At 37.1% G+C, this 27,852-nt stretch overlaps 4 protein-coding genes across 4 annotated transcripts; 1 reads left to right on the plus strand and 3 right to left on the minus strand.

The window, feature by feature from the left end:
• Window positions 1-5,879: 5,879 nt before the first annotated feature.
• Window positions 5,880-7,530, minus strand: tmem37 (transmembrane protein 37). Its single transcript, XM_051120155.1, has 2 exons — window positions 7,220-7,530; window positions 5,880-6,829 (listed from the first exon to the last, which is right to left on the minus strand). Exons 1-2 carry the CDS (start codon window positions 7,238-7,240, stop codon window positions 6,227-6,229), a joined length of 624 nt encoding a protein of 207 aa, XP_050976112.1. The 5' UTR covers window positions 7,241-7,530; the 3' UTR covers window positions 5,880-6,226.
• Window positions 7,531-9,244: 1,714 nt separating this feature from the next.
• Window positions 9,245-13,829, minus strand: dbi (diazepam binding inhibitor (GABA receptor modulator, acyl-CoA binding protein)). The gene is made up of 4 exons (XM_051118928.1): window positions 13,690-13,829; window positions 9,966-10,083; window positions 9,797-9,859; window positions 9,245-9,699 (listed from the first exon to the last, which is right to left on the minus strand). The coding sequence occupies exons 1-4, from the start codon at window positions 13,696-13,698 to the stop codon at window positions 9,626-9,628; spliced, it is 264 nt and encodes an 87-aa protein (XP_050974885.1). The 5' UTR covers window positions 13,699-13,829; the 3' UTR covers window positions 9,245-9,625.
• A 1,875-nt stretch (window positions 13,830-15,704) lies between these two features.
• c9h2orf76 (chromosome 9 C2orf76 homolog) lies at window positions 15,705-17,463 on the plus strand. The gene is made up of 5 exons (XM_051118927.1): window positions 15,705-16,161; window positions 16,282-16,332; window positions 16,411-16,448; window positions 16,676-16,757; window positions 16,858-17,463. Exons 1-5 carry the CDS (start codon window positions 16,032-16,034, stop codon window positions 16,932-16,934), a joined length of 378 nt encoding a protein of 125 aa, XP_050974884.1. The 5' UTR covers window positions 15,705-16,031; the 3' UTR covers window positions 16,935-17,463.
• Window positions 17,464-17,489: 26 nt separating this feature from the next.
• On the minus strand, window positions 17,490-24,206 carry steap3 (STEAP family member 3, metalloreductase). Its single transcript, XM_051118926.1, has 5 exons — window positions 24,052-24,206; window positions 21,875-22,373; window positions 21,260-21,787; window positions 20,998-21,162; window positions 17,490-18,738 (listed from the first exon to the last, which is right to left on the minus strand). The coding sequence occupies exons 2-5, from the start codon at window positions 22,364-22,366 to the stop codon at window positions 18,466-18,468; spliced, it is 1,458 nt and encodes a 485-aa protein (XP_050974883.1). The 5' UTR covers window positions 22,367-22,373; window positions 24,052-24,206; the 3' UTR covers window positions 17,490-18,465.
• Between the last annotated feature and the right edge of the window lie 3,646 nt (window positions 24,207-27,852).

A 27,852-nucleotide genomic window follows, 5' to 3' on the forward strand; every position in this document is an offset into this window, starting at 1 on the left:
AATGGGGCGTGAACTCCAGAAGTGGGCAGAACCTCCAAAATGGGACGGGGGCTCGTCGCGCAAAGACTTTAACCATTGGCTATGACTTCAGCCAATTGTTATTGACTTTCATTTCAAAATAAAACTTTATAAATTAAACATTGTTTTTACTTGATCTAAACCCTGCTGAAAAAAAAACAAAACAGGCCAGGCCTAAGTTGGTTGGCTGGTTTTAGCTGGTCATCCAGGCTGGTCTTAGCTGGTCAGAAGGCTGGTTTTAGAGGGGTTTTGGCCACTTTCAGGCTGGTCTTAGCTGGCCAGGCTGGAAGACCAGCTAAAACCAGCTACTTCCATCTTTTTTTTGTGTTGTTTTTTTTTTGTTTTGTTTTGTTTTTTCAGCAGGGAAATAAAATAAAATATTCTATATAAATAAATATGAGAGCAGAGCCCCAAAGCTCGTGGCTAGTGGTGTTTTTACACTATCGCTTTGTTTTAAGCAACAGGGGCTGTCCCGGGGCTCGAAATTCGCAGGGTAGGAGGGGGTAGTGACACTCGGTGTAACTAAAAAGGTCCCATTTTCCGGTGAGGTCTGGTTGGGGAGTTACGGATGGCCCAGCGATCTCATATCGCATAATCTACCACACTATTCAACGCCAATCCTGCCATGCAGTCAGTTTCACTGGTTAAGGTTAGGGTAAGGTGAGGGGAAGGTTTAGGTGTTAGCATTGTTTGTAGCATAGTGTAGGAAATCAACGCTGTGATTGACACAACCAATAAAATGTTTCGAATCAGCTGTGGGGTGGAGTTTGTGCTGAAGTGGATTGGGGGAAAAAAATGTGCATGCGAGTCATGTGCCTGTCTATCAATGGGAGAAAGCCACGCCCTATTTTGGAGCTCCCGCCCCGTTTTGAAGTTCCTACCCCCATCTCTAGGCTGCAGTTATACCCTTCTCCATATGTCTGCTCTCCTCTTACTCACAGATATTGACATTTTTTTAACATTTTATGAGACGCACAACAAATGTATGCTAGCTTATGTCCCGCCGGATAGATCAGTAGCCTATAATACAGTTCAAAGATGCACATTTAACCCCCTAACCACGCAGCAAATTCATTCTGAATTAATCTTTTCCCAAATCATCCCTCTCTAACATTCTCATCTCGTTTTTATTCGTTGACAAAAATGTAAATATCGTCATGGTTTTTGTACTTCAAAACGAGGTTTTGGTTCGTTATCGTTTCGATTTCTCGGTCAAAAAAATTTTTGTTGATGAAAATTATGCCGAAAATGATCCGTCAACGAAATCAGCACTGCTTCATAAAATTACGGTTGAACCACTGATGTCACACAGACCATTTTATCAATGTTCTTACTACTTTTCTGGGCCTTGAACGTGTCACATTGCTGTCTATGCAGCATCAGAAAGCTCTCAGATTTCATCACAAATATTTTAATTTGTGTTCCGAAGATGAGCAAAGGTCTTATAGGTTTGGAACATGAGGGTGAGTAATTAATGACAGAATGTTCATTTTTGGCTGAACTAACCCTTTAATGAATAATTTTTTCCCTACTCTATCCACATTGCATTGTCATTTGCATCTCCAGTGACACATCAGCAACGACTTTACCTTACCATAGCCGTCCAGCAGTGGTGAGCAGTGAGGTGACAAGAGGTGCGACTCATTTCCTAATTTGTGCGTCCTTGTTTCCTCACTATTTAAGAAATGAGAAGCACCCAAGGAATGAAGTGTAATGACGTTAGCTAATCAAAACAGTGGTCATATCTGAAAAGTTTTAGGGTGTGTTTACACTTGTAGTTTGGTTTTTTTGTGGTCCAGACAAAAAACATCCAAAACAGCTATGTACTGGGCTTAACGTGCTCATTGTATACGTGTACATATGGTGGTATTTTTACCAAGTTGTAACTCACGAAGAGCTTATGGAATGTGTGAAGGAGTCAAAAGAGTAGGATTGATTCCTCCACTGAACACATGGAGATCTGCTGTAAGGAGCTGGCAGTTCTCACGCTTGGACTGAACTATAAAGGGCAACATTGCTCCTATGACAAGAATAACCAGTCGCTGTACTTTGCCCTTCGTCACATCTTGTAGTCTGTTTAGATGTCTTTTGGTCAAACTGCACCTCAGGACCTGTCCGAGGGCTTGTCCAAGTACCCATTTGCAGTCGTTTTACTTGACCACTTGTCTACTTACATGAGGTTATTTCCTGTATTTGGCTTTAAGTGTTCAAGTGGGTGTGAAGACCATCAGTGTGTGTAGAACTTTTCGGCTGCATCCGAAATCGCATACTCTCTTGAGTAGGTACTTTTTTGAGTAAGTAATTACTTTGCGACCAGTGTTGGGCATGTTACTTTAAAAAAGTAATTAGTTATAGTTATACTTCTCACAAATAGTAACTGAGGTACATAACTATAAAAGTAACTAATTACCAGGGAAAGTAACTGTTGTGTTACTTTAAAAAAAGTAGTTCCGCCCACTACTGGAGAAACCAGCAGTTCTTAAAAGCTAAAGAATTCCAAAGGAACTCCATTATTTTGACAGGAAAATACAACAAAGAATATTGTTTACATGTGGCGCGTCAATTCTGCATGATATATAAGACTCTCGCTCTGTATCTTTCTTTGCATGTGTGTGAGACAAAGCGACAGCTACTTGTGTGCCTTCACACTAGAGTTTACGGTTCGTCAAATACAAGTACACTGCGGATCCATTCAGATGAACTAAAAAATAAAACTATAATAATATTTTAATAAATTACATTAACACCACATTTTATTGTCAGTAACAGTGTTGTAACAGGAAATAGTAATTTATTTGATTGCTTTTTACTGAAAAAAAACAACGCTGTTAGTAACACTGTTTATTTATAATGCAGTTATTCCCATGACTGTTTGTGACTGCAAAAAGAGTATGTTCTATGAAAGAGTATATACTGTGAATGTAATCTGGGCATACTACATTCGCCTTGTTGTCATGTGACCTACCAGGTTCAGTTGTGTCCTGTCACTGCCATTCATAAATCCTCCCCCATGTCCTCATGGGACAGTAAAGTGTCCATCGTATACACAATTAAATATTAAGATGGAAGTAGTAGGTCATGAATTTCGGATGCAGCCTTCATTACCTGATTGTAAAAATGCAAGAGCTTTATACTACGGGGCCGTTGAATGCTTGAATCTGATGGGTGATGAATGTTCTAAGGTGTGCAATTATTTTCAGGGAAACACACAGCAAACGTAGTTCCAGGCAGGTCTCAACCACATTACATGACCATATCACTTAGCCACATGATTTTAGTTATTTCAAATAACTTACAGCCTAAAACAGCAAAATACCCAAAACCCTAAACAACACTGGTCAAACAAATAAATACAGTACACAATCGGATAAAAAAGACAGATTATTTCCATGTTTTTGCCACAAAGTTATGTTTTATTATGTACAAAAAGCACATTCTCTATTTCTCCCACTCTCTCCCTTACAGATGCACACACATAGTTTACACATGTTAACATACGTGGTAATGTTATTAGTCCTGTTCTGTAAATTTTAGCAGTAACATAGTTTAACAACTTAAAACCTCCGTGACATTTGTGACCCTGGACCACAAAACCAGTCATAAAGGTCAACTTTTTAATTAAAATGTATACATCATAAATAAACTTTCCACTGATGTATGGTTTGTTAGGATAGGAGAATATTTGGCCAATATACAACTATTTGAAAATTTGGAATCTGAGCATGCAAAAAAAAAATATATATATAAAAAAATAAGAAAATTGCCTTTAAAATTGTCCAAATGAAGTTCTTATCAAAAATTACGTTTAATTACAATAGGAAATTTACAGAATATCTTCATGGAACATGATCTTTACTTAATATCCTAATGATTTTTGGCATAAAAGAAAACTTGATAATTTTGACCCATACAATGTATTTTTGGCTATTGCTACAAATATGGTTCAGGGTCACATTTCTCACAAGCGAGATAACAATGGCGCTGTTCCTAAAGAAAATGAACTTAAAGTTTTACTTTTGTTAGAGATGCTGCTGCCGAACACTTTTGAGAGATGCAAAGACTCAGCGAGGTAATTTACAAGCTCTCTCTCTCTCTCTCCCTCGCTCTAATAACTAAGTTATTAACTGCATTAGTCTGCATTAATAGCTCAGTCGTCCGTTACGATGTTTTAGAATTAGCAACAGAGGCATTGGATGCGATGTGTAAGAAACTAATATCGTACAATAACATTTTAAGGACAAAATCTGGACCAAAGCCTTGAAATATATCATCTGATCAATGCCTTGAAGTGTGGTAACTGTAGTATAAGTGGAATAATTAATGACGGGCCAGTGAATTCTTCAAAAATAATGCTCACCCGAGGTGTAAGTGAGGTTAAGTGACAAAAAGCAATTGCAAATGTTGTACAAGATAAACATACACATCTTTGCACCAATTAATTGTGCAACACTAAGTTTTACTACCAAATTCTATGTAATATCTGCTATTATTAATATTTTACTTACACTGTAAAAAACAATTTGTTGAGTCAACTTAAAATAATTTGTAACCTTGCTACCTTAAAATTTTAAGTTCAGTCAACTCAAAAAAGGTTTATTCAACTTGAAATGTTAAATTATACTAAGTGACAACTTAGATATTTGAGTTGAATCAACTTAAAATTTTAAGGCAGCTGGGTTACTTACCCATCGGTTAAGTTTAGCAGACACAAATATCTAAGTTGTTACTTAGTACAACTTAACATTTCAAGTTGAATAAACTTATTTTAGTTGACTGAACTTAAAATTTTAATGCAGCAGGGTAACAAATTATTTTAAACTGACTCAACAAAATGTGTTTTTTTATTTTTTACAGTGTACACTGGAAAGATTTCCACAACCTTTGGCAAAAATCTCACAGTTTATTTTCAGAACATGATGCATGATGAGCTTAGCCTTGAACGCTGCTCCAGAGCAGTATTTGATAGAGTGGATCTAGTGCCCAAAAGGGCACTGCGCTTTGGCGCTTTTAGGACCTTGGACAGTCTTGTGCACTCACTTGCTGTTGCGTGCACAGTCTCAAGTGGTCAAGACCACAAGTGTGGTATTTGGAAAAGCCCTTTGATTCAAAGTGGACTGAGAACCCCAAAAAGATGGGTCTTGCTCCTTTTGTTTAATGTGTATCAACTTTCTGATGGCAGCTTTCACATTTATTCAAACGAACTGCACTAACAGAGCAATCGCACCAGAGTTGCGTTTAATCAAACCAAACCTGGCAGGTGTAAACACAGTTTAAAGAAATCGAGCACCAAACTTAAGCGTTTTTGTTCAGTGGAAAATCATCATGTTTTGCAAAAAAAGAGACTTGTTTTCATGCAAAAAAGAAAAGAAAAAAACTTGAGTGAACCTCAAGAAATGTGTTAAAAAAGTAATATATTGATCCCTTTAGTGTATTTTTTTTTCATCCTATTGTTTATATGTGTAAATATTGAGATAATGATGCCTAATATCCATGTATTGTCTTGTGAAATATTGAGTTGTGTAACACAAAAGAAAAAAGCAAAAAAGAAAAATCTTGTTGTTAAATGAACTGATGTTAAAACGAAAAGTGATCCCTCATGTTAAAAAAAAGTATTAAAAATACTGTAAATGGTCTGTTTAATGATGTAAAAGAGCTTCTTTATTAAATAAACAATTAAGACTAACTGTTAAGATTCACTGTTTGTTCACAGATGAAACTGGAGTCGGTTGTCAACTGCGGGTCATCAATACTATTAATTACATGAAATAAAAATAAAAATGAATGACTCAAATAATAGAATGAAACAATCTGCTGTGAAAGCATTATTTATGATTGAAAAATAAATAAAATTCAACCAGACAAACTAATAAAACATTTATTTCAACACCTGGCCTGCAGTAATCTTCTGCTAGGATATTTTCTATTAAGTATACAGGCATTTCCTTTAATGCTCAAACACAACACAGTGCAATGTGTAATTTTGAATTTTGACAGGTAAAAAACCCCCCGGCAAATTGCTTCATAAAAACACTGATACATTGGGCCTTTTTGGGACCTTTTTAAAAAAGGTCCTCATTATTTGCAAAACTTCAAAATCACTTCTCAGTATTAATCCAAAAGAATGCATATGCTCAAGATGAACCAACAGCAGCTTCTAATGCACCCTCTCCAAGTTTTAAAGAGTTTATTGTTAGCGCCGGCCTTATTTCTACACTTTCTCAGGATGTCCACTAAAGGGCAGCAGCGGTTCGATATGCTGGATGTGCTGTGCTGCCATTCCACTAAGGAAGAACAGGAAGGTAGCAGTGAACTGGCACCAGAAGGTGAGAGTAAACCCAAGGAGCGTTGCAGATGCCCTTAACAGGAGTACAAAAGTTGCGACCCCTCCAGCAGCCATTACTCCTGCCAGCAGCACCAGCCGTGCCCCGAGGGTCCACCGTTGACTGGAGTCTCTTCCTTCGCTGACCTGTGACATCACAAGCAACTCCAGTCCGAATATGGCACTGACCACAGCCAACGTTATCACAGAACGACACACAGCCAAGCCCACACCTAGACCATCCACCCCTGCCTCCTCCAGATGTCTGGTGCAGTTAGAGGATGCTTTAAAACTCTGGGAGCCCTGCTCCTCCTCCTCCAGTGAGCAGAAATACCAAAGGCCGAACATACGGCGACCGGCGAGCATCCAGTGACCATCACACACGGCAACAGATGAGAGGATGACGGACAGAAATGTGCACAGGATAATAAGACTCCGGCAAAATAAGTCTAGAAAAATAGGAGTGGGCTTCCCACGTGGAACGGCCCCAACCTGGAGATAAACAGAGTCATCAGAAATCTGATCCATATATCAACATGAGATCCTGCTGCAGGCACTAACATTTTGCTCTTTCTAAAGACTAAAAGATGTTAGACTGCTAAGTGTTTTAAATCTGTTTAACTTTCAGATATGTATAATGTCAAAAGGGTATTAAAAGGAAAGCATTTCTGCGAGTAACAAACGTTTCCCCTCTCAGAACCATGTAAACAACCCTTTATTTTGTTGTTTTGAACTACCTTCTTGTCAAAGGCTCCGCGCTATCGAGCTTACGATATTAAATATGACGTATATCTCGCCCTTTCATCCCACGTAAATGAATGATACTCTACACAATAACATAAACATAAAATAAACATTCAAAATACATTTAAAAAGCTTTACCTTTATTTTCATTGCCGTCATATTGCCCACAGACGAGAAGAAGCGAGACGAAGCAGCCAAGTCAACTCCAGTCGAAAGTACAGTATAATTTTAGTGTAACATTAACTGACGTCGATCAGTAAAAGTAGTTCAGTCTTCAAACCCGTCCCATCTTGCTCCTTTAGACACGCAGATCACGGGCGCTTCGAGTTGGTTTTCCGGTCACGGAGGTTTTCGGTAACTAGGAATCGGATATTATGCCAGAGGTTCCTTAAAGATTTGGGCTTTTTTGTCCTATAAGGCTTTTTGTAACTGATATTTTTAATTTTTTCGTCGTTTGCTATATGAAAGTAGCAAAACTGTCCTGGAAACTTTATAATATGCAATATTTCAATATGTATGGTTGATATTTAAAAACAAACAAACAATAAAAATAGTCTAGGTAATAATAAGTATAAAGCTTAAGTCTGGGCCAAATGTCACGTATGATGTGTGCATGGAAAAAAAAATCGTCAAATTATGCATAAAAATGTGTGAAATGTGTATTTACATGAATTGCTGGCTATAAAAATGTGCGTTAGCAATTAGTGTTGGTTGTTTTCTGCCAACTTTTTAATGTCAGTCATCGACAGAAAATAGTGGAAATATGTAAGGACACTAATTAATTGTGATAATTATTTTTAATAGTAACAGTATGGTATCCCATTGTCACATTTTTAGTTTTGTGGGGCTTTGATCCGATTATAAACATTTCCATTAGCCTAACTGGTTTGCTATAACTATTTTAACAAATAATTAAGTTAATTTTTAATATTTTTTTTCTGTTTTTAACTTGACACTATAGTAAAATGACTATTTCTTGCTAGTAAATAAATAAATAAATCGCGACTAATCGCATCCAAAACAAAGGTTTTTGTTAACATATGTGTATACTGTGTATATTTATTATGTATATATACCCACACATACACCCAATATTTTGATAATATTTACATGTATTCACATGTATATATTTATAGTCATATAATTGACATTATATATTTTTTAATGCATCAACATAACATTTTTCTTAAATACATTCAAATGTGTGTATATACATATATATATATATATATATATATATATATATATATATATGTGTGTGTGTGTGTGTGTGTGTGTGTGTGTGTAAAATTTTATGTTGATGCATTAAAAATATATATAATGTCAATTATACTATAAGTATATACATGTGAATACATGTAAATATTATCAAAATATTGGGTGTATGTGTGTGTATATATATACATAATAAATAGTAATTAGTAAAATAATCTGTTGTTGGCATCAAGCACATAGCTGTTACTAATTACTAAAGGTAGGCGTTACATGCTGCATACACTGAAAAATAAATTCTAAAAAGTATATTGAATTTACTAAAAAAAATTTAAAGTGGTTGCAAACAATTTATTTTAGCTACATTTTTTAATGTTGAAAACAAGCCAACTAAATTTATTTAAATGTAGCTAAAATAAATTGATTGAAACCACTTACCTTTAAATAATTAGTAAATTCAATTAATCTTTTTTTTTTTTTTTCAGTGTGCTGTATTGCTAAGAATGTTTCTCTTCACAGAAATCAATAATTATCTAAACTGCTGATTATCATAATTATTGACCGGCCAAAGTCTCTTCTGGGTGTCTGTGACCCAAAACATAATTATGCAATTTATAGTCTTTAACGAAAAGACTTTCAGCCCTTGCCAGACTGAGGTGAAGATATTAGGTGGATAGAAATCTTGGGTCAATTAGAACCTTTTGTTGATGTTTACACACTCATCCACCACATAAACCCACTGAACTACAGTGAAATATTTTAAAGTCTTTGTGATAGGATATTGACAACATCAAGTACTTGCTATACGTTAGGTCTATTACTGATATAAGTTTTGGTCGGACAGATTATCAAGTCTGTCTCAGGGAAACAACTCAATTATAGTACAGAGTTTTGCCATTTTACAGAAATGCACTACTACATTTTGCAACAATTACTTGAATTCAACACTCGTACAATAAATGCATTTTATTTTTTGATCAGGTTATTTTTAATCACAAAATCTTTCACAGGGTCTCAAACAACAAAAAAACATCCAAGTTTTTAACATTTTTTCTTAGTCAGTGTTGTTAAGAAAAAGCAAACATGGTTTTTCCAAAAGTGATTTTATGGCATTGCATAAATTTGAATTCATTTGGGTTTTTCACTACATAGTTGCTGGTAGACGATTTCTCTTGGCCTGCGAGGAACGTGCCTATTCTCTCACACAGAACAGAGTATGCATGCCACAGCATAACTGTTACACCCTTGTGAGGGGACACACTGGAGGCCTTAAGGCGTTTTATGGGAGAACAGTACAGGTAAAGGCAGGCTGGCCACGATGGGTTCCGTCTATTAGATTCCGTATTTCCCCTTCAGCTCCTCTACTTTAGCGATGTATGCTTTCATAGCATCCTCCTTACTTGTACCTGAAAAGAGTAAGAGCTTTATATGTTAAGATGCTGAAAAAATACACACATAAAATTATACTTTATTGCCCCCTGCTGGTGGGGAGGAGAAACTGACCTTTCTTGGCATCCCAGGCATCCCATTTGGCCTTGCCAGTGAAATCTAACATGCCTGGTCGAGCTGGGAAAAAAAAAAAAATTTTTTTTTTTTTAAAGAGCTGCAATTTTCAAGAGATAAATGGGCCACATTTATTTATTCACTCTAATTTTGATATGAAAAAGCTCACCTGTGTTAACATCTCCTACGGTGGCCTGTTTGAACAGACTGTAAATTTCCAGCATCTCAGCGTCTGTTGGTTTCGCTTTCAGCTGTTTGACTTCCTCTGCTGCTTTCTGAAACTCAGCCTGTGGAAAACCAACAACATGAGCCAACAGAGCACTCAACATATACATGCTGTGATATGGACAACCACTCAGTAATATTGATTAAGTTTCACAACTGTTAATTGTGAGACACAGTCGAGATATCACAGATATCTATGCTAATTTGCAGTTTAGTGAGTGAGTGCATTCAGGGAAAGATCCATCATACTGATTCAATCCTGTAACCCATGAGTCATTTAAATGATTCATACATGATTCACAACTCTAGTATAACATGACTTCTTTTGCTGTGGTGCTATGGATTCTACAGCGGCAGTGTAAATTTGTTTCGCCTTTAACAAGCAAAGACATTCATGTGATACTTTGTGATATTCATATAACTGCAAGACTAAAGGCATGTTCACACCAATAACTTTAACTATAAAGATGACTATAATGATAAGTGTTACATTAAATTTACACAGCAAAAATGGCACCAAAGCACTTCTGAAGATGCTCAGAGGTGGCATAAATTCATTTATGCTAAATTTACACTGAAAAGGAGGCAGAAGTGGAATATAGGTACCTTTAATAGACTTTTCAATGCTGTTTAGAGGTGGCATGAATGCATTTACCTAGCAATTACAGCTACAGCCAAAGTCAAAAGTTTACATACACCTTGCAGAATCTGCAAAATGTTAATTATTTTACCAAAATGAGAGGGATCATACAAAATGCATGTTACTTTTTATTTAGTACTGACCTGAACAAGTTATTTTACATACAAGATGTTTAATTATAGTCTACAAGAGAAAATAATAGTTGAATTTATGAAAATGACCCCGTTCAAAAGTTTACATACGCTTGATTCTTAAAACAACTATTACACAAAGTTCAAACGCTCATTGATGCTTCGGAAGGAAACACAATGCATTAGGAGCCGGGGGTGAAGACTTTGAATTTAAAGATCGGGGTAAATTTAACTTATTTTGTCTTCTGGGAAACATGTAATCATCTTCTGTAGCTTCTGAAAAAAAATAGGATATTCACGCAAAATAAGAAAAAATGTACACATCCTGTTCAAAAGTTTTCACCCCCCGGCTCTTAATGCATTGTTTTTCCTTCTGGAGCATCAGTGAACATTTGTTTAATATGAGTCCATCAGTTGTTCTCAGTGTGAAAAGATGGATCTCAAAATCATTCAGAAAAGGTTCAATTAAAAAAAATGCTGAAAAAACAAAGAATCTGTGCAACCTGAATGATTTTTCTGAAGAACAGCAGGAAGTTTAACTGTTCAGGACAAACAGGCAACACATGAACAACTATCACTAAAAGAAAAAGAAAAAAAACGCTGTGGATCATTCAGGTAACAACACAGTATTAAGAATTAAGCATATGTAAACTTTTGAATGGGGTCATTTTTATAAATTCAACTATTATTTTGTGGAGTATATGTGAACTTTTTGTATGATCCCTCTAATTTTTGGTAAAATAATTAACATTAACATTAACATTTTGCAGATTCTGCAAGGTGTATGTAAACTTTTGACTTCAACGGTATATTCTTTGATACTAGGGGCTGAGGTAGTTCTAAGCAGGCATAATTTAGTCTGACTTTTATGCGTCATCGCATCATTACACAAAAATTTTAGCAGAAAACAAAGCAGCCTTAACTTGGGTGTGTAAAGACATCTTTACACAAAAATTACAGCTGTATAGTTTGATACTAGAATCTGAGGTGGATCAGAGCGTGCATAATTTAGTCTAGCCTTACAGTATGTGGCATTTCATCTTTACACTGAATTTCGTGCAGCCTTTATTTAGTCTTAAGGTCTTTGCAAACTGAGTCCGAAATTGTTGTCTGAAATTTTCACACGTTAAAAATAAACACAACCTCACGGAGCGTCAATCACATTTACACACTGCCTCCAAAACTTTCGTCCGTCATAAAAAAATTCGGATTAGGTTCAATTTTCAGCATTTTTCGCATCCGTAGTAAACATTTTGAGAAGTGTTTTGACAATTCAGAGCCATTGTGACATTCTCGACAAATACGAAAAAACGCATATGGAAATTTCGGACTCCACGCCAACAAACAATAATGTTCTGTTTATGCTAAAAATTCTGTGCAGTTTTGTCTTCTGCTGCTTTAAATGCTTGAGCATGGATTCGGTTTCTAACTGGATGGATTCTTATTGGCTGTAAATATTTTTATCATTCATCAGCTAGAAAAAAAGCTTTTAAAGTGACTGCAAGAGTATTGCTCCTATGTGTCGTTACGGTTATAGTTTATAATGGCTTGATTCTATTCAAGTAGAATTACAACTATTTTCATTTTACTCTCACTATCCATATGCATTCAGCTCTCATTCTTATTGCTGACAAAAAGGGCTGAAAAGATTTTGGTCATGGCCATTTTACATTCTTGGTCTTGCTCCATAGTGCTGGCAGGTGACATGAACTGATTATGTAACCATGCACAATGGCCAGCATACAATAAAAAAGGGTTTTAGCAGGCAGACCTCTAATCAGGGGGGTCAAACTCCATCCCTCTCTCTCTCACACATTTTACTATGCCTGTGATTCTTTGACCTAATTACGTGACATGCGCACCAAGGCTCCTCATTATCGACCAACTTCTGTTAGTCCATCTTCCTGTTACAGTAACCACACAACGTGCTCGACAAAACCTCAGCCTTATCATGGCAACGTGTTATCAGATTGCAGTGCATAAAGACTAAATACAAGCTCGCTAGAGACCACTTTCTAACATCTCTAACTGACAAGTATTTTTAAAGAATAACCGTTAACAACATTCCCCGCGATATTTTTGTTTGCGTGTTGCCGTCATGCTCTAATACTAAAATAAATCTACTTTCCACTCAACTAAATTAAAAAAAAAAAATTAAAGAACATTTTAGTTGATTCAATAACTTCCCAAAACGTCCCTAGTGTTGAGCAATGATAGCTCTTCAAAAGACAGTAACGGAACTGAAAAGAAAGCAGCGGTTTTCACGTTTTTAGTAATTTAAAGGGATAGTTTACCTCAAAATGTATTTCTATCATCATTTACTGACCCTCATGTCATTACAAATATGTATAACATTCTTTAGTAAGCAGACTATCACATTTCATAACGTGATAAAAATGAATGGAGACCGAGGCTATCAAACATCTTCAGCGGAAGAAAGCCATTCGAGTCACACTACATGATTTTTGTGGGCAACTATTCATAAATAGCGTCGTAAAAACGCAACGCAGATCAAAGCCACATGTAAAGTTAGTGCATGTAAAAAAACAACGATTAAGAAATGGAGCAAACGGAACACAAAGCCCGTTCAGTACGTCAGCTCTATATTAAAATACACTTTACATTCACGCCACACCCACGTAGACATGGCGGTGTCTTGAGGTCTGCATGCATAGTATGCCCTCCCGTGACATTTACTAACGTTACATGTACTGTAAAGTTGGCTTTTTACCTCTCTCGTTTTAAGTAAAGTGGTATTAATCTTTAAGACATATGAAATGCTAAGCACTCGTACAAACAGCCCCGTGTCGTTTTCTTTATTACAGCGCATGAATCATAAGTTGTAATTCTCAAACACTCTCATGTCAAACAAAAGCGTATTGTTTGTTCATACTCACCTCAGACATGGTTGTAGCTGCTTCCGTCTCTTAAAACGATGTGCTATTGTGCTTGAAAACCCGCTGTGATGGCAGCGTGACACTCCAACGATTGCTGTAGCGTCAGCTGTCACGCCCATGGCCACGCCCACGTGCAGTCTATTGGCTGCTGGAGCATGTACTGAGCAACCTGTCCAATCAAATTACGGAATTGTAGGCTCTTCTAACTGGGCCACAGGGTCACGCTATGGATGCCGGATTGAGATTATTGTGCAAATATAGAGATGCCCTCTATTCAAACAGGCGGTACTCATTGCAACAGAGGTTCTTTTTTACACTGACGTGTCTTATGATTTTTATCAGTGGCTTTACATTTAGGAATTTTGACAAACAACTGATTCTTAGTTTGAGAAGGTGGCCTATTGTTAATGTACACTACCAGTCAAAGGTTTTTGATCAGGAGTCTCTTCTGCTCACCAAGCAGCAAAAACAGTACAATTTTGAAATATTTTTACTATTTAAAATAACTTTTTCTATTTGTATATATTTTAAAATGTAATTTATTCTTTTGATTTCAAAGCTGAATTTTTAGCATCATTACTCCAGTCACATGATACTGACTCCAAGCTTTTGAATGGTATAGTGTATAATGTTACAAAAGCTTTTTATTTATTAAATAGTGATGATACTAACAATAATAAAAAAGTTTCTTGTACAGCAAATCAGTGTATTAGAATGATTTCTGAAGGATAATGTGACACTGAAGACTGGAGTAATAATGCAAAAAAATGAGCTTTGATCACAGAAATAAATTACATTTTAAAACATATCCAAATAGAAAGCAGTTATTTTAAATTGAGTAAAAAAAACAACATTTTGTTGTATTTTGGATCAAATAAATGCAGGCTTGGTGAGCAGAAGAGAATTCTTAAAAAAAACATAAAAAAATCTTACTGTTCAAAAACTATAAACTACTATAAAAACTGTATGTAAAAACAAATCACAAATATTACTGAAATACATATAAAGGTTTACTGAATCTAATGTTTTTGTCTTCAATTTTTAGATCTGTTTGAAGTGCAAATTCTCAAATATAAAACTTTTTTTTTTTTTTTTTTTTTGGTAATTAACAATAGGACATTGATATTGTGATATTATGAAAATATGTGTAATATTGTGAACTATGTGTTATAAATTTTAACTTTACTAAGTTACAGTCATAGACGACATGTCCATGGTTCACCAGCAGCCTGAAAACTCTTACGCATGCTGGCCCTGTTCTATATACATGTCATGTATATGTCCCATGTTTACACAAACACACACGCTCATGCTTATTAATGCTAAATATCTTATCTAAATGAGGATATTACATAGACTTCCATCATTTTTATATACAGATAGTTATACATTTTCTGAACTAAACCTACCGCTACCTCTACCTCTACCCCTACCCCTCACAAAAAAAAAAAAAAAAAAAAAAAGGACATCCCTAAAGGGAGGTTTTATTGATTTTGTCAGGTCTCGCTCACTTTTGGGAACAAATTTGTTCACAAAATATGGTTAAATTGGTATACACACAGATACACACACACAAACAGTTATAATCAGTGTTTACAGTATTTTTTTTTTCATAGTTAACATAGTGAACTACATACTAACAATATGTTTCATTCCACCAAAGTGTACAACGCAAGGGCGTTGAAATAGTTACAACAGTTAGATCCAATCTGATTTGTTAGCTATTACACAACTTTCTATCAGTCCACTGTGAAGTATTATTTATTAGCCTCCAGACTCAGAATATCATGCTATATTTTTTTCAAGATCACAAATTCGACATTTTATTTCATTCTTCATTTTTATTTATCCCAATTGGATAGTGTCCAAATAGATATTTTATTTGCATTCAAATTTTGAGATGGACAAATGAACACTTAGTGCTTAAAAACGTCCAAAAACAGTATGTTACTCAGTAAACAATCCATAGAATATAAACATAACGGTTTGTTTTGTACTATGAAGGCAGTTATTTTTCTTTACCACTTTTGTTTCCGCATTGAACGATTCACATGCCGAATATCTATTATTCTGCAGCTCTATTGCTTTTGCCTGTTACGCGATCGACGTAGCGGCTATTTTGGTCTAGAAGTGCATTTGTGAGAACATGCTGGAAGTAAACGCTTCGAAATCAGTATAATAATTACAGAAAAGACGCTAAAATAGTTAAGTGGTCGTGTCTGCTCTGCTAATTTTACTTAGACCTATTTATTAATAGGTTTACTTTTTACGCTGCAATCCTATAGTAAGTCTGTACTCTGCATGTTTAGTTCATGTAGTGTTGTAATGTGATCTGGCTCAAGATGTGTGATCGTGCGGTTCTGACGGTGCGTCTGGTTCGATCTTTTGAGCATCGCAACTTTAAACCGGTGGTTTACAAAGACGTTAACTTAGATCAGACGGTGGAGGAGTTTATTACATTTGTAAAGCAAGGTAAGACGTGAAGACAAAAGACTGACTGTAACCAAAGTTCACATGTTTATTTGTAAAAAGTAAACCAGATATTCTTGACAAGGACTAACAATGACAACTAAAGCACTTTTCTCTTTTAAGACGTTTTAACAAGAGCTGGATTGCCTCCGCCCTTTAAGAAGTTTGACTATGGTAAGTCTACACTTACTACTTTTTCCAAAAATAACAATAACAGTATTGCATTAACACTCTGTTATTGTGTTGTTGCAGACACAATGAAAATCATACATCAGGCACATGGAGCAAAGGTAACTTTAAATAGATCTGCAGCTTGTGGCATAATAAATTATGATTACATTAGTTTAAAAACACTGCTGTGATCCTTACATGATCATTCTGCTCCTTTTATTTCACAAAAGTTTATAAAGGTATGCTTGCTTGGTTAGAAACAATCTAATTTTCATGATAAATAGTTGTATTAACAAAATGAGTAAATATAAACTATTAATAATTCTATCCTTTTTAATGATTTTAGACGAATGAGCTTGTAATGAGTTTAGAGGATGATGAAAAGTTGATTCTTCGTGATGGCTGCAGGTTACGAGCATGTGGTGTTGGTATGTAAAAACAATATTTAGGGCTTCATGATTTAAAAATAAATGGAAAAACTAAACCTGTACCTGCTGAAATCTTTATTTTAAACCTATCTTTTCACAGCCAATGAGACAGAACTTGCCTTCTTCAAAATGACAGACTATGAACAGTTCAAGGCCAATCCACATACAGAATGGTGACAACGATCAGGATGCAACACAAGAGGTCTTGGAGTATTTATTTACCGGAGGCACTTCTTTTCAGATGTGATACGCAAGTGATCTCTTCGAGTGGGATTGAAACGTCTATTTTAATTTCATTTATTGCTGTGCTTTTTATATTGTAATCGTACCATTCAAATGCCTTCAGCATAGTTTTTGATGTTACATGTTTGACAGATTGAGAGGTGATGTTTTTATGTTGTCACTGGATAGTTATTTTTTTAGGTAGGATTACTGTAAATTTCAGTGCCAAAATGTGCATTTTGAGTGCCAGTTATTTTATATTTTATTTCATTTACAGCAAATATCCTGTTTTATTTAAATGACTCTTTGGAAGTTGATTGCTGTTTTGTTAAATAAAGTTGAAGGTATGAATCATGCTTTTACACCACCAAAAACATGACTGAAAGTTCAATTCAAAACTTATTTCCTGTACAACATCCACAATAATGACAGCCAATCGGCCAGACCAAGGGAAAGAAGTGAAACAAAATTTATTAACATTTCTTTTTTTTGTTGTTGTTGTTTTTTCAGAGCAGCATATGCAGTCTGTACAACTGAACCATTCTGAATTAGAATTTTTATTGTGTGTCTGTATAAATAACTAGACATCCAAACATTACTTTGAAACTGTTTACATAATTACAGATAATAATTTCACACAGGCTTTTTTTATAACAGTTTGCACACATAAATGTAATGCAGTTTATTGGTACTCAGTATAATGATGGCCTTCCTGTTACAGATGGAGTTTGCAAATTGAGTTTACACAGTAACTGGCCCTGAGGACAATCATCTGAGGTACTGACATAATATAAGTCACATGTTAAGTCCTTTTAGTGCATAAAGAGAGTTGCAAAAGTTGAGTCAGAAGTTATTGAAGGCTCCAATACCTTGGTACAAATGACAAGTCTTTCAGTCTTTTTACTAAGCTAAAAGCTGTGTGATACAGCCCTGAGTTTTGAGTCTCTGCATATTTGTAAGACTCGTATATCAGAACAAAACACTGATGATGGATTTTATATTCTAGTGAGCAGAAATAGAGAGCTGAATGTCCTGAGGTACTGTGTACATGTGAGCAGAGCTGTAGTCTGTGTAACACTAACATCCATTCAGAATTCTCAACTTGACTATAAAATTTACCTTATCATATCTGTCTTTTTACTTTTTTACTAGCTGTACAAAGATGAGACAGATTTGCCAGTATGCCAGTCTCAGCATATTATTATTGTTCCCATTTTAGATGAAACTTCTTAGACTAGTCAGAATTTGACCTTTTAAAAAAAAATCCTTTACCTGTTTCAGTTTGTGTTTAGCCCTTGGCCAATGCGCATCTTGGCTGTAATGTGTTGTTCACTTGCTTTCCACTTGAGAGATTTTTTGACCTGCATCTCTAAAGTGTTGACCACTTCACTACCAAATGTATATCCGTTTAACACTTCATTTTATATAAGTCCTTAATTACACCATGTTTTTAAAAATAGGTGTTCTGGTATTCTTTCCCAGACTTTTATGGTATTCCATTAGCCACCACATGGTGGTGCTGTAAGACGGGACAGTAGCGTTTACTCTCCCATCCTCGGCGAATTCGTGTCAATCTTGTGAAGATGCATGGTAGAAGAAGAAAGCAGCGGCACACCAGAACGATACAGGGTAGAACTACAGCCAATAAGTAGCTTGGCGGCATGTAGAATGGATATGCTTCAATGTGGAACGCAAAATCCCAGCCAAAGAAGAGTGTGTGCATGATGGACAGAGTCAGAGCAATGTAGCCTAAACTTGACTAAAGGAAGAAAATAGAAAATTCAAAGGTGTGACTGTGTTTTTGGATTGAATAGGTTAATTTGCATGCTAATCAGAGACATTGCCAAAATGATGTACATTTGAAGTCATGCCACAATATCTGGTCAATATCGGAGCAGCATTTTCATGTTTTCTCCTAGCCTAAATATCAATTAGTTATTGCACTAAAACTAGCAATGTATGACTTACTACATCATGTACAATGTGTGACAGATCAAGTGCAGCACATTGGAAATTCAGATACCAGGTATAAACTAAGTCTGTAAGAACCACATTGTTTGGAATTGTCTGGTACAGGGTTTGGTCAACCCTGTTCCTAGAGACCCAGGCGGTTTCCTAATATGCATTCTAATGTGAGCTTGCAACTTTGGATTCTGTTTATACTTCATCAACTGCCGAAGTTCAATTAAAATTCTCAAGAACACAAGTACCATGTGTTCTTGATATTGAGAAGACTTGTAGAGGATCAGAACAGTTAGAAATCATTTGGGGGTGGACAACATATGGAAGCCAGTAAGTTTTAAACTTCTCTTGTTCTTAATCAAGACAAAATTAAAAGCTGTTATTATAAAATATTAAAATACATATTTTGAATGATTATGATGTCTGTAATGTTTATTTATTGTGCTGGGGCGATCAGTTAAGCAACAAGACAACAAAACATCTTAATTCCCACAAAGATAGGGTGACCAGACGTTCCCCTTCCCGGGGACACGTTCAGCACTGGATTTCTAAATTCCTTAAATTAACCAGGTGTTTGTTGTTTGCGCTGTGCCGATCAATCATTGTATGACAGCAAAGTACCACAAGAGCAATTTGAAAGCATGGGATCGTCTGCTCTGCTCTCTATAGCTCTCGCGGTACTTTGATGTCGTACAATGATCGATCGGCGCAGCGCAAACAACCAGCACCTAGTTATTTTAGGCAATCCTTAGGCAAGAAATCCTGTGCTGAACGTGTCCCCGGGAAGTGGTCACCCTACACAAAGGTTGGTTTTCTCGGTTCTTCTGAGTTTGTTCTTTTGAGGTAGCCTGGCAGGACTGGTCAACAACGTAAGTCTGTTCTTAACATTACTAATATTGAGAAACAGCCCCACTTCCCTGCTGAGTTTGAAAGATCTGAACTAGCTAATCAAGGTTTTCAGGAATACTTGAAAATTACATATAAGTGTGCTTGAGAAAGGTTGGAAATAATCTCTGCAGGACAGTGGGACTGAATTAGCCAGCCCTGTCTCTGGACCAGGGGTCTCAGTCCTGGAGGGCCGGTGTCCTGCAGAGTTTAGCTCCAACCCTAATTAAACACACCTGAACCAGCTAATCAAGGTCCTGCTATGCATGCTAGAAACTTCCAGACAGGTGTGTTGAGGCAAGTTGGAGCTAAATTTTGCAGGACACCAGCCCTCCCCGACTTCTGCAGGACCTTCCTGCAGACTCCAACAGTGCTCCAACGCACCTTTAAAGTCAACCTGAGCACCTTGGTTAGCTTGGTCAGGTGTGTTTGATTAGGGTTGGAGCTACACTGGTAGCCCTCCAGGTTCTACCATTGTAGGGGTTGGAGCTAATGGTGGCCTAATGGTTAGGGAGTTGGTAGCTTGTAACCAGGTCCGGCAGGGATTGAAGGTTGGGGGAGTGAATAACCAGCACTCTCTCCACCCTCAATACCACGACTGAGGTGAGTTACTTGAGCAAGGCACCGATCCCCCAGCTGCTCCCCGGGCACGGTAGCGATAGCAATATGGCTGCCCACTGCTCCTGGTGTGCGTGTGTATGTTCACTACTCACTAATGTGTGTGTGCACTTAAATGCAGAGCACAAATTCTGAGTATGGGTCACTATACTTGGCCACAAGCAGAGTTTATCTCTAACCCTAATCAAACACAACCTGCCTGAAGCTTTCTAGTGATTTTGAAGACACTGATTAGCTCATTCAGGAGTGTTTAGGGTTGGAGCTAAACTCTGCAGGAGAGTGGCCCTCCAGGACCAAAGTTGGTTTGCCAAAGCAGTTATATATGAATGTGTTACGGCAGTGTTTCCCAACTCTGTTCCTGAAGGCTAACCAACAATCAGTACAACCAGTACAATCATCTAACTCTATCTAATCAAACACACCTGATTCAACTCAGTAGAGATACCAAGACCTGAATAGATGAGTCAGATAAGTGTGACATCCAAAATGTGTACTGTTGGCGGGCCTCCAGGAACAGGATTGGGAAACACTGATTTGGAGTGCATGGCCTCACCTGTACAAATGTAAACTCTCTCCAGTTGAGACTGTTGCCCACTGAGGGAAGGGACGTGATGGCCAGTAAAGAGAGGACACCCAGACCCAACACTCCACAAGAAAGGTACAACTCAGATCGCCAAACACCCAGCTCATCCCAGGGCTCCTCTGTACCTGCTTTAACCTGATACATCCAGACAAACACACAGCAGGCACTATACTTTAATTTTCTGAGGCACTTTTAAAAACATTTAAAGATCTTTATTCTAATCTTGGCGCACCTGTCTGTAGGCAGTATTGACAAGCCTGAGCAGTGTTACTCTGCGCAGTGGCCGGCAAAGACTATAGACACCATGCAATGCTGCACAAAGGAAGCTCAACAAGCCCAGTTGTTTCCTCCGCTGCAACCAGTTGTCCAACCAGGATGGGAAACGCCGATACTTGGTGCCCCTCCAGAGCTGCAGCCATGCAGCAAACAATCCTGGGAAGTATACGAGTGCCAGGGTCACTAAGGCTACTGCTGGCAAACTCTCGTTCACCAGGTCAACAGCGAGGCGGTAGAAAGCGTTTTGTCCTTGTGCAAGAAATGGTAGCAAAATTCCCCGCAGGAACCCATAGCCGTAGAAGAAGAGAAAAAGGAGGAAGGTGACAACAACCGGGCCACTCCAAGATGGGAACAGCCGCAATGGGGCTACCTCAATTTCTCGAGCAGAAGACAAACCACCCATATCCACCGGGTGGAACCCCATCTGACGAGACAACTGCACAACTTTCTTCTTTCCCTCTGTACTGTTACTGCAGATCAGGACCTAAAGTAGAAAGGTAGAAAACCACAGAGTTCAGATAACCCTACACTAGTTTTCAACAAGTACAGATAATACAATAACAGCTCTAACCTGTTTGCTTCCATCATGAGCCCCAGTCTGCAGCTCCCAGGTTGAAATCGTGTTAAAACCTTTGACCACTATACTGTCTGGAAACAGCTCAGCTAGTCGTTCCGCATTGGACAGCCCATTGATCTTTATCTCTTCTGCGTTACTTACATCCACAAGCACCTTCCCTGCCAGTGCAGACCGTAGCCCCATCAAGGAGTGGTAATGCTCAGGGAACAAGGCCATGAACACCAGACACACTCCTTGTGATACTGCTCCCTCCTGGTTCCTCAATTCCACTGCTTCAGGGAACAGTCCTGATGGTAGGCGATTTACACAGCGACTCCCAACCACAACTCGCACACCTGAAGCTACCAGCCGCACAGCCAGTGAGCGAGAGAAGTCTCCAGAACCGAGTATGGCAACCGTTGGGCTGGTTAGACATACAGATGGAGCATCAGCATCAGCTGGGGCTTCAGAGTCTGAGAGCAAAGGAGTTGTCATATCTTCTGCCATAATGAACCTAGAAAGAAAAGTGTGAGTTTGGATCAGGGATAGGCAACGTCGGTCCTGGAGTGCTGCTGTCCTGCAGGGTTTAGCTCCAACCCTAATCAATCACGCCTGAACAAGCTAATCAAGGTCTTCAAGATCACTAAGGCTAGTTTTTTTTTTAGAGTTGGAGCTAAACTCTCCAACGTCACCTCTCCCTGGTTTAGATGATAATTAGGTGTTTCCAAACTGCTGTCCGTTGCTGTTAAAGGCACAAATTTCATGTCCTTTGGAGATAAAACTATTAGATATGTTTGATGAACTATTATTACCTTACATAAGTTCATTAATACATGTGTGTAATTAACTTGAAAATGAATGAAAAATGAACCACATCAAAGTCATTTAAAGGGTTTTTGATGGCGTGAAATGGCTGCACTCTGTGAGCTACTGGCGCTACCTGTTGCTATTTTTACTGTAACACAACTCGGAAAATAAAATAGGGATATAATGCCAAGAGAAGAGAAGCAAGAGACGCGATATAAGTCTTCAATGCTTTTCCTAGTGATAGGAAGAAGAAAAAGAGTGGGAAAATGCCTGTGGACAAATAAAACTTTAACCCTGATGCCTTTAAGGCTTTTGAAAGCTACTGAAAGAGCTTACAAACTACAAGAAACGCTAGAGCCATCCTCGCAGGATGTAAAAATTTGGACGTTTGTCATGATGCCGCAGTCACTGAAGGAGTTTCTCAGCACGGATTTCGCTCGATATCCAGTGGCGTCCAGACACCTTGTGGGGAAAAATCATGGTACAGCATTTGGTTTAAGCCTACGCTTACATCCATCACAACCTGTAAGCTCTTTCAGTAGCTGTGGGCATTGTATCAGTATTTTTTTATTTTTTTATTTTTTTTGTATTTTTATTTTATTTGTGTTGTGGTACAAATAGCAACGGGTAGCTTACAGAGTGCAACCAAGTGCAACCATTTCATCATAACAGTGCCCCCATAGTCCAAAATATCTATAAAATAATGTGGATTTTTAAAAATATTGTAACTTTGATGAGTTTTCTATATTTTAGTAAGAGACATAATTTACATAATATTAAGCCATACAAGACTTAATACCCGGGTTCCCTTTAACATTCCACAAAATTCTGACACCCAGGAACTAACAATATTTTCTCTTTCTATGGCATAATGAAAATAATTAGGCTAGATAATCTCATTCCATTTTAATTTCAAAATAATTCAAAATAATTTAAACTCAACCATTTAGCCCTGTTTTAGTTTGTATGCTCATTTAATGTTTACTTAAGTGCCAAGATTACACAAAAAATTATACAAATTCTATCACAATTTGCCTATATATTTTTTTTTTAATATATAGCCTAAACACTGGATGACGTTTTTATTATTATTATTATTATTATTATTATCATTATCATTATCATTATTATTATTGTCTTTGTTATAGTTATTATAATAACTTTTATATATTATTGTTGAGCATGTTAAAAGTTTCTCTTTTCGTCATTCAAATAAGTTGTCAATAAGTTTCGTTTCTACTGAAGGGGTGGGGGACAAACGTTCTCAATTACTCACAGCAAATGCTAAAATAACGTTATACTACATTTAATCTTTACGTTCTTTAACATTATTTATCCATATCAGAAAATACATGATACTATAATCTGATTTAACGTGTACTCACCACTTTCATATAACTTTTTCTGGTGACTTTTGGACTGTGCTGTGCTGTTACAGGACTGTAAAACCGGTGCGCGTCCCTTACTGTGGACTGGAGATATGAGACCGTGCAGAAAAAGTCATTCCTTATCATACATGAACTATCTGTATAGAACATAGGGGAGCGTCAAGTTAACAGCTGATTGGTTCGAGTGATCAATCTGTGATGACGTCTTGGGACCCCTCCATTCCTTTGCGCTCCGTCTTGCTGCTTTGATCTCGTGTGTTAACGCCCCCTAACACGCAACTGACACTAGAAAATAAGATGTTATTGAATGGGATTATGAATAATGCATAATCCTTGACAGGAAGAGACATGTACTGGACTATGCAATGGGACTCTTATGCAAAATGCGGCGCACCGACCATCTTTGCTGCTAATATTTTGTAGACCCACATAGCGGACTCAGCTGATCCGGATCCTATTTGTAAACATCTGCACGGCCGAGATAAGGACGCGGCCAGCATGAGCACAGCGGGCTTGTTACGCGACGAGGCCGTTTCTCGCTCCGCCAGCTCCTCGTGTAGCTCTAACCGGAAAATGACAGTGTGTGTGTCCGTGCTGGCAGCACTGGTTCTCGGTATCGGGATACTGTGCGCGTTAGCGGCGGGTCCGCTTCATGCACAATGCTTTGTTGAGTGGTATGTACAGCAGTAGTCACATATTGGCTAAATGTCTGCATTTGTCACGCTTACTCCTGTTTCCTGGAAACATATAAAATATAATATTTAAATTAATTTAATTGTATTTTATTGTATAATATTATAATATATGATTTTATTATATTACATGCATATACATGTGCTTATTAAATATATTATTTATTTATTAGGAAAATCGGTATTCCCTGCTTTGACGTCTCCTCCCTCTTGGTCAATCAGATTAAAGAGTGGTCAACAGAAACATGTCCTGGAAAGAGTCAGAGATGCCTTTATTCTGTGAGTGTGCGCATAAATAGACTAAAGAAAAAAAGACTTTGAATTTATGCAAATGTCCAATGTTGGTGGTAACGTATTACAAGTAACGCAAGTTACTTAATAATATTACTTTTTTCAAGTAACTAGTAAAGTAAGGCATTACTTTTTAGTTTTCAAGAAAATATCTGAGTTACTTTTTCAAAAAATTAACACTAGTTACTTTGTTTTCCCATATATTGACAAGTCTGTCCCCATGTTGAGAGAAATTTGGAAATACAGAGGCGTTGTGTAAACATGTTACCGTAGTTCCAAACTAAATGTGACCATGCAATAATTCATCTCACTCAGAAAAAAAACGATTCAGTACTCATCAAAATGAATTGAAACAGTGAAATGCAAACCTGCAACAATATATTAAACTGATTTCATTTACGTGTTTAATGCCATTTTATTAACCAATGTCTGTGCTACTGACCTTTGATGATCCAGTTAATCCATACTAATAAGCAAAAATGACTTTAAATTAACTAACATTTGTGCTTTATTGTTTTTTTTATTACTGAAGAGTTTCGAACCTTCTTTTCCTGCGTTTTACTGTACAGATGTGAATTTATTTTTCCTTCACCATGAGGCTTATTTATATTACTTTATATGGAAAGTAATGTAACACATTACTTTCCATATAAAGTAACTAAGTAATGTAATTAGTTACTTTTTTAGGGAGTAATGCAATATTGTAATGCACTGCAAATGTCTCATGTACTGTGATATGAGTGAATATATCAAATATGAATCCAGCTCAGATTAAATTACCATTTACAAAAAAGTACAGTGCTGGTGGTAACTGTGATAATTGCCACCTACATTTGATTCTGGTTCTTATCTCTAGCTGGTGTCTGTAAATGCAGAGGACATCACTGCTACACACACCACTCCAGTGATGAGGTTTGTGGATGACATCACCTTTAACCTCAGCAGTTCAGACCCAGACTCCTGTGATGTTCAGGTGAGTGTGACATTAGCTTTCTTACAAAAGCACATTAAAAATAAAAAAAGAATATCATGAAAAAGTTCATTTTTTGTCACTTCTTTCAACATGTAAAGTAAAACATTTCAAAAGTGTTTTTGTTGTTGTTGTTTTTGTTTTGATGATTAGAGCTTACAGCTCATGAAAGTTAAAAATCCACTATCTCAAGATATTTGAATATTTACATTTGAGTTTCATTAAATGACCATCCCAACAGTATAAATTCCAGTCTCTTGTTCTTTGAAACCACAATAATGGAAAAGACTGCTGACATTGCAATGGTCCAGAAGACAATCATTAACACCCTCCACAAAGAGAGCAAGTCACAGAAGGTCATTACTGAAAGGAGTGGCTGTTTACAGAGTGCTGTATCAAAGCATATTAAATGCAAAGTTGACTGGAAGGAAGAAATTGGGTAGGAAAAGGTGTACATGCAACAGGGATGACCGCAAGCTTGAGAATACTGTCAAGCAAAGCCAATTCAAACACTTGGGAGAGCTTCACAAGGAGTGGACTGAAGCTGAAGTCAGTGCATCAAGAGTCACCATGCTCAGACATCTTTAGGAAAAGGGCTACCAAGCCACTTCTGAAACAAAAACACTGTCAGAAGCATCTTACCTGGGCTAAGGAGAAAAAGAACTGTACTGTTGCTCAGTGGTCCAAACTCCTCTTTTCAGTAAGTAAATTTTGCATTTCATGTTGAAATCATGGTCCCAGAGTATGGAGGATGACTGGAGAGGCACAGAATTCAAGCTGCTTGAAGTCCAGTCTGAAATTTGTAAAGTCAGTGATGATTTGGGGTGCCGTGACATCTGTTGGTGTTGGTTTACTGTGTTTTATCAAGTCCAAAGTCAGTGCAGCCATCTGATTTTGGAGCACTTTATGCTTCTGTCTGCTGACAAGCTTTATGGAGATGCTGATTTCCTTTTCCAGCAGGACTTTAGCACCTGTCCACAGTGCAAAAACCATTTCCAAGTAATTATATTACTGTGCTTGATTGGCCAGCCAACATGCCTGACCTGAACCCTATTGAGAATCTATGGGATATTTTCAAGAGAAAGATGAGAAACTCTCGACCCAACAATATACATATGAGCTGAAGGCTCAGTAGTGCTTTAGCAGTGCCACAGGCTGATCGCTTCCACCCCACACCTCACTGATGCTGTAAATTGTGCTGCCGACCAAGTATTGAGTGCATAAATGAACATACTTTAAAGAACTTGAATTTTTCTGTTTTGCAAATCCATTTTTTGATTGATCTTAGGAAATATTCTAATGTTTTGAGATACTGGATTTTTGACTTTCATGAGCTGCAAGCTCCAATCATCAAAATTAAAAAAAAAAAAAAACCTTTTGAAATGTTTTACTTTACATGAAATGAATCTAGAACATTTGAAGGTTTCAGTTTTTGAAAGCAGTTACAAACAAAAAACAAACTTTTTAATAATATTCAATTTTTTTTTAGATGCACCTGCATTTTGATGTTGTGTGTTCTGACAATAATTAAATCTTACTGGAGCAGTCTTACTTACTTACAGTTGTTTTTGAATCCCTCCTCAGGGCCAGTCTGTCTCTCGAAGCTGGTATGCCATTTTAGACTCAGGAACAAACTACATGAATATGTACAACCTCATGAGAGGTGAGTGAGAGAGAACACTGCTAATGTTGTGCTAAACAAAGACTACCTAGTCTTAATAACATGACAAAATCTGCCTTTGATACAGTTGTAGTTTACCATAGTATCAGAAAAGCATTTGCTCTTTCATACTGCAAGTCTATGAAGTCTTAGAAAACTGTACACACTGCATTTTTTTTTCAAAT

This window comes from Labeo rohita, chromosome 9, assembly GCF_022985175.1.
Source record: "Labeo rohita strain BAU-BD-2019 chromosome 9, IGBB_LRoh.1.0, whole genome shotgun sequence".
In the NCBI taxonomy this organism is placed as follows: domain Eukaryota; kingdom Metazoa; phylum Chordata; class Actinopteri; order Cypriniformes; family Cyprinidae; genus Labeo; species Labeo rohita.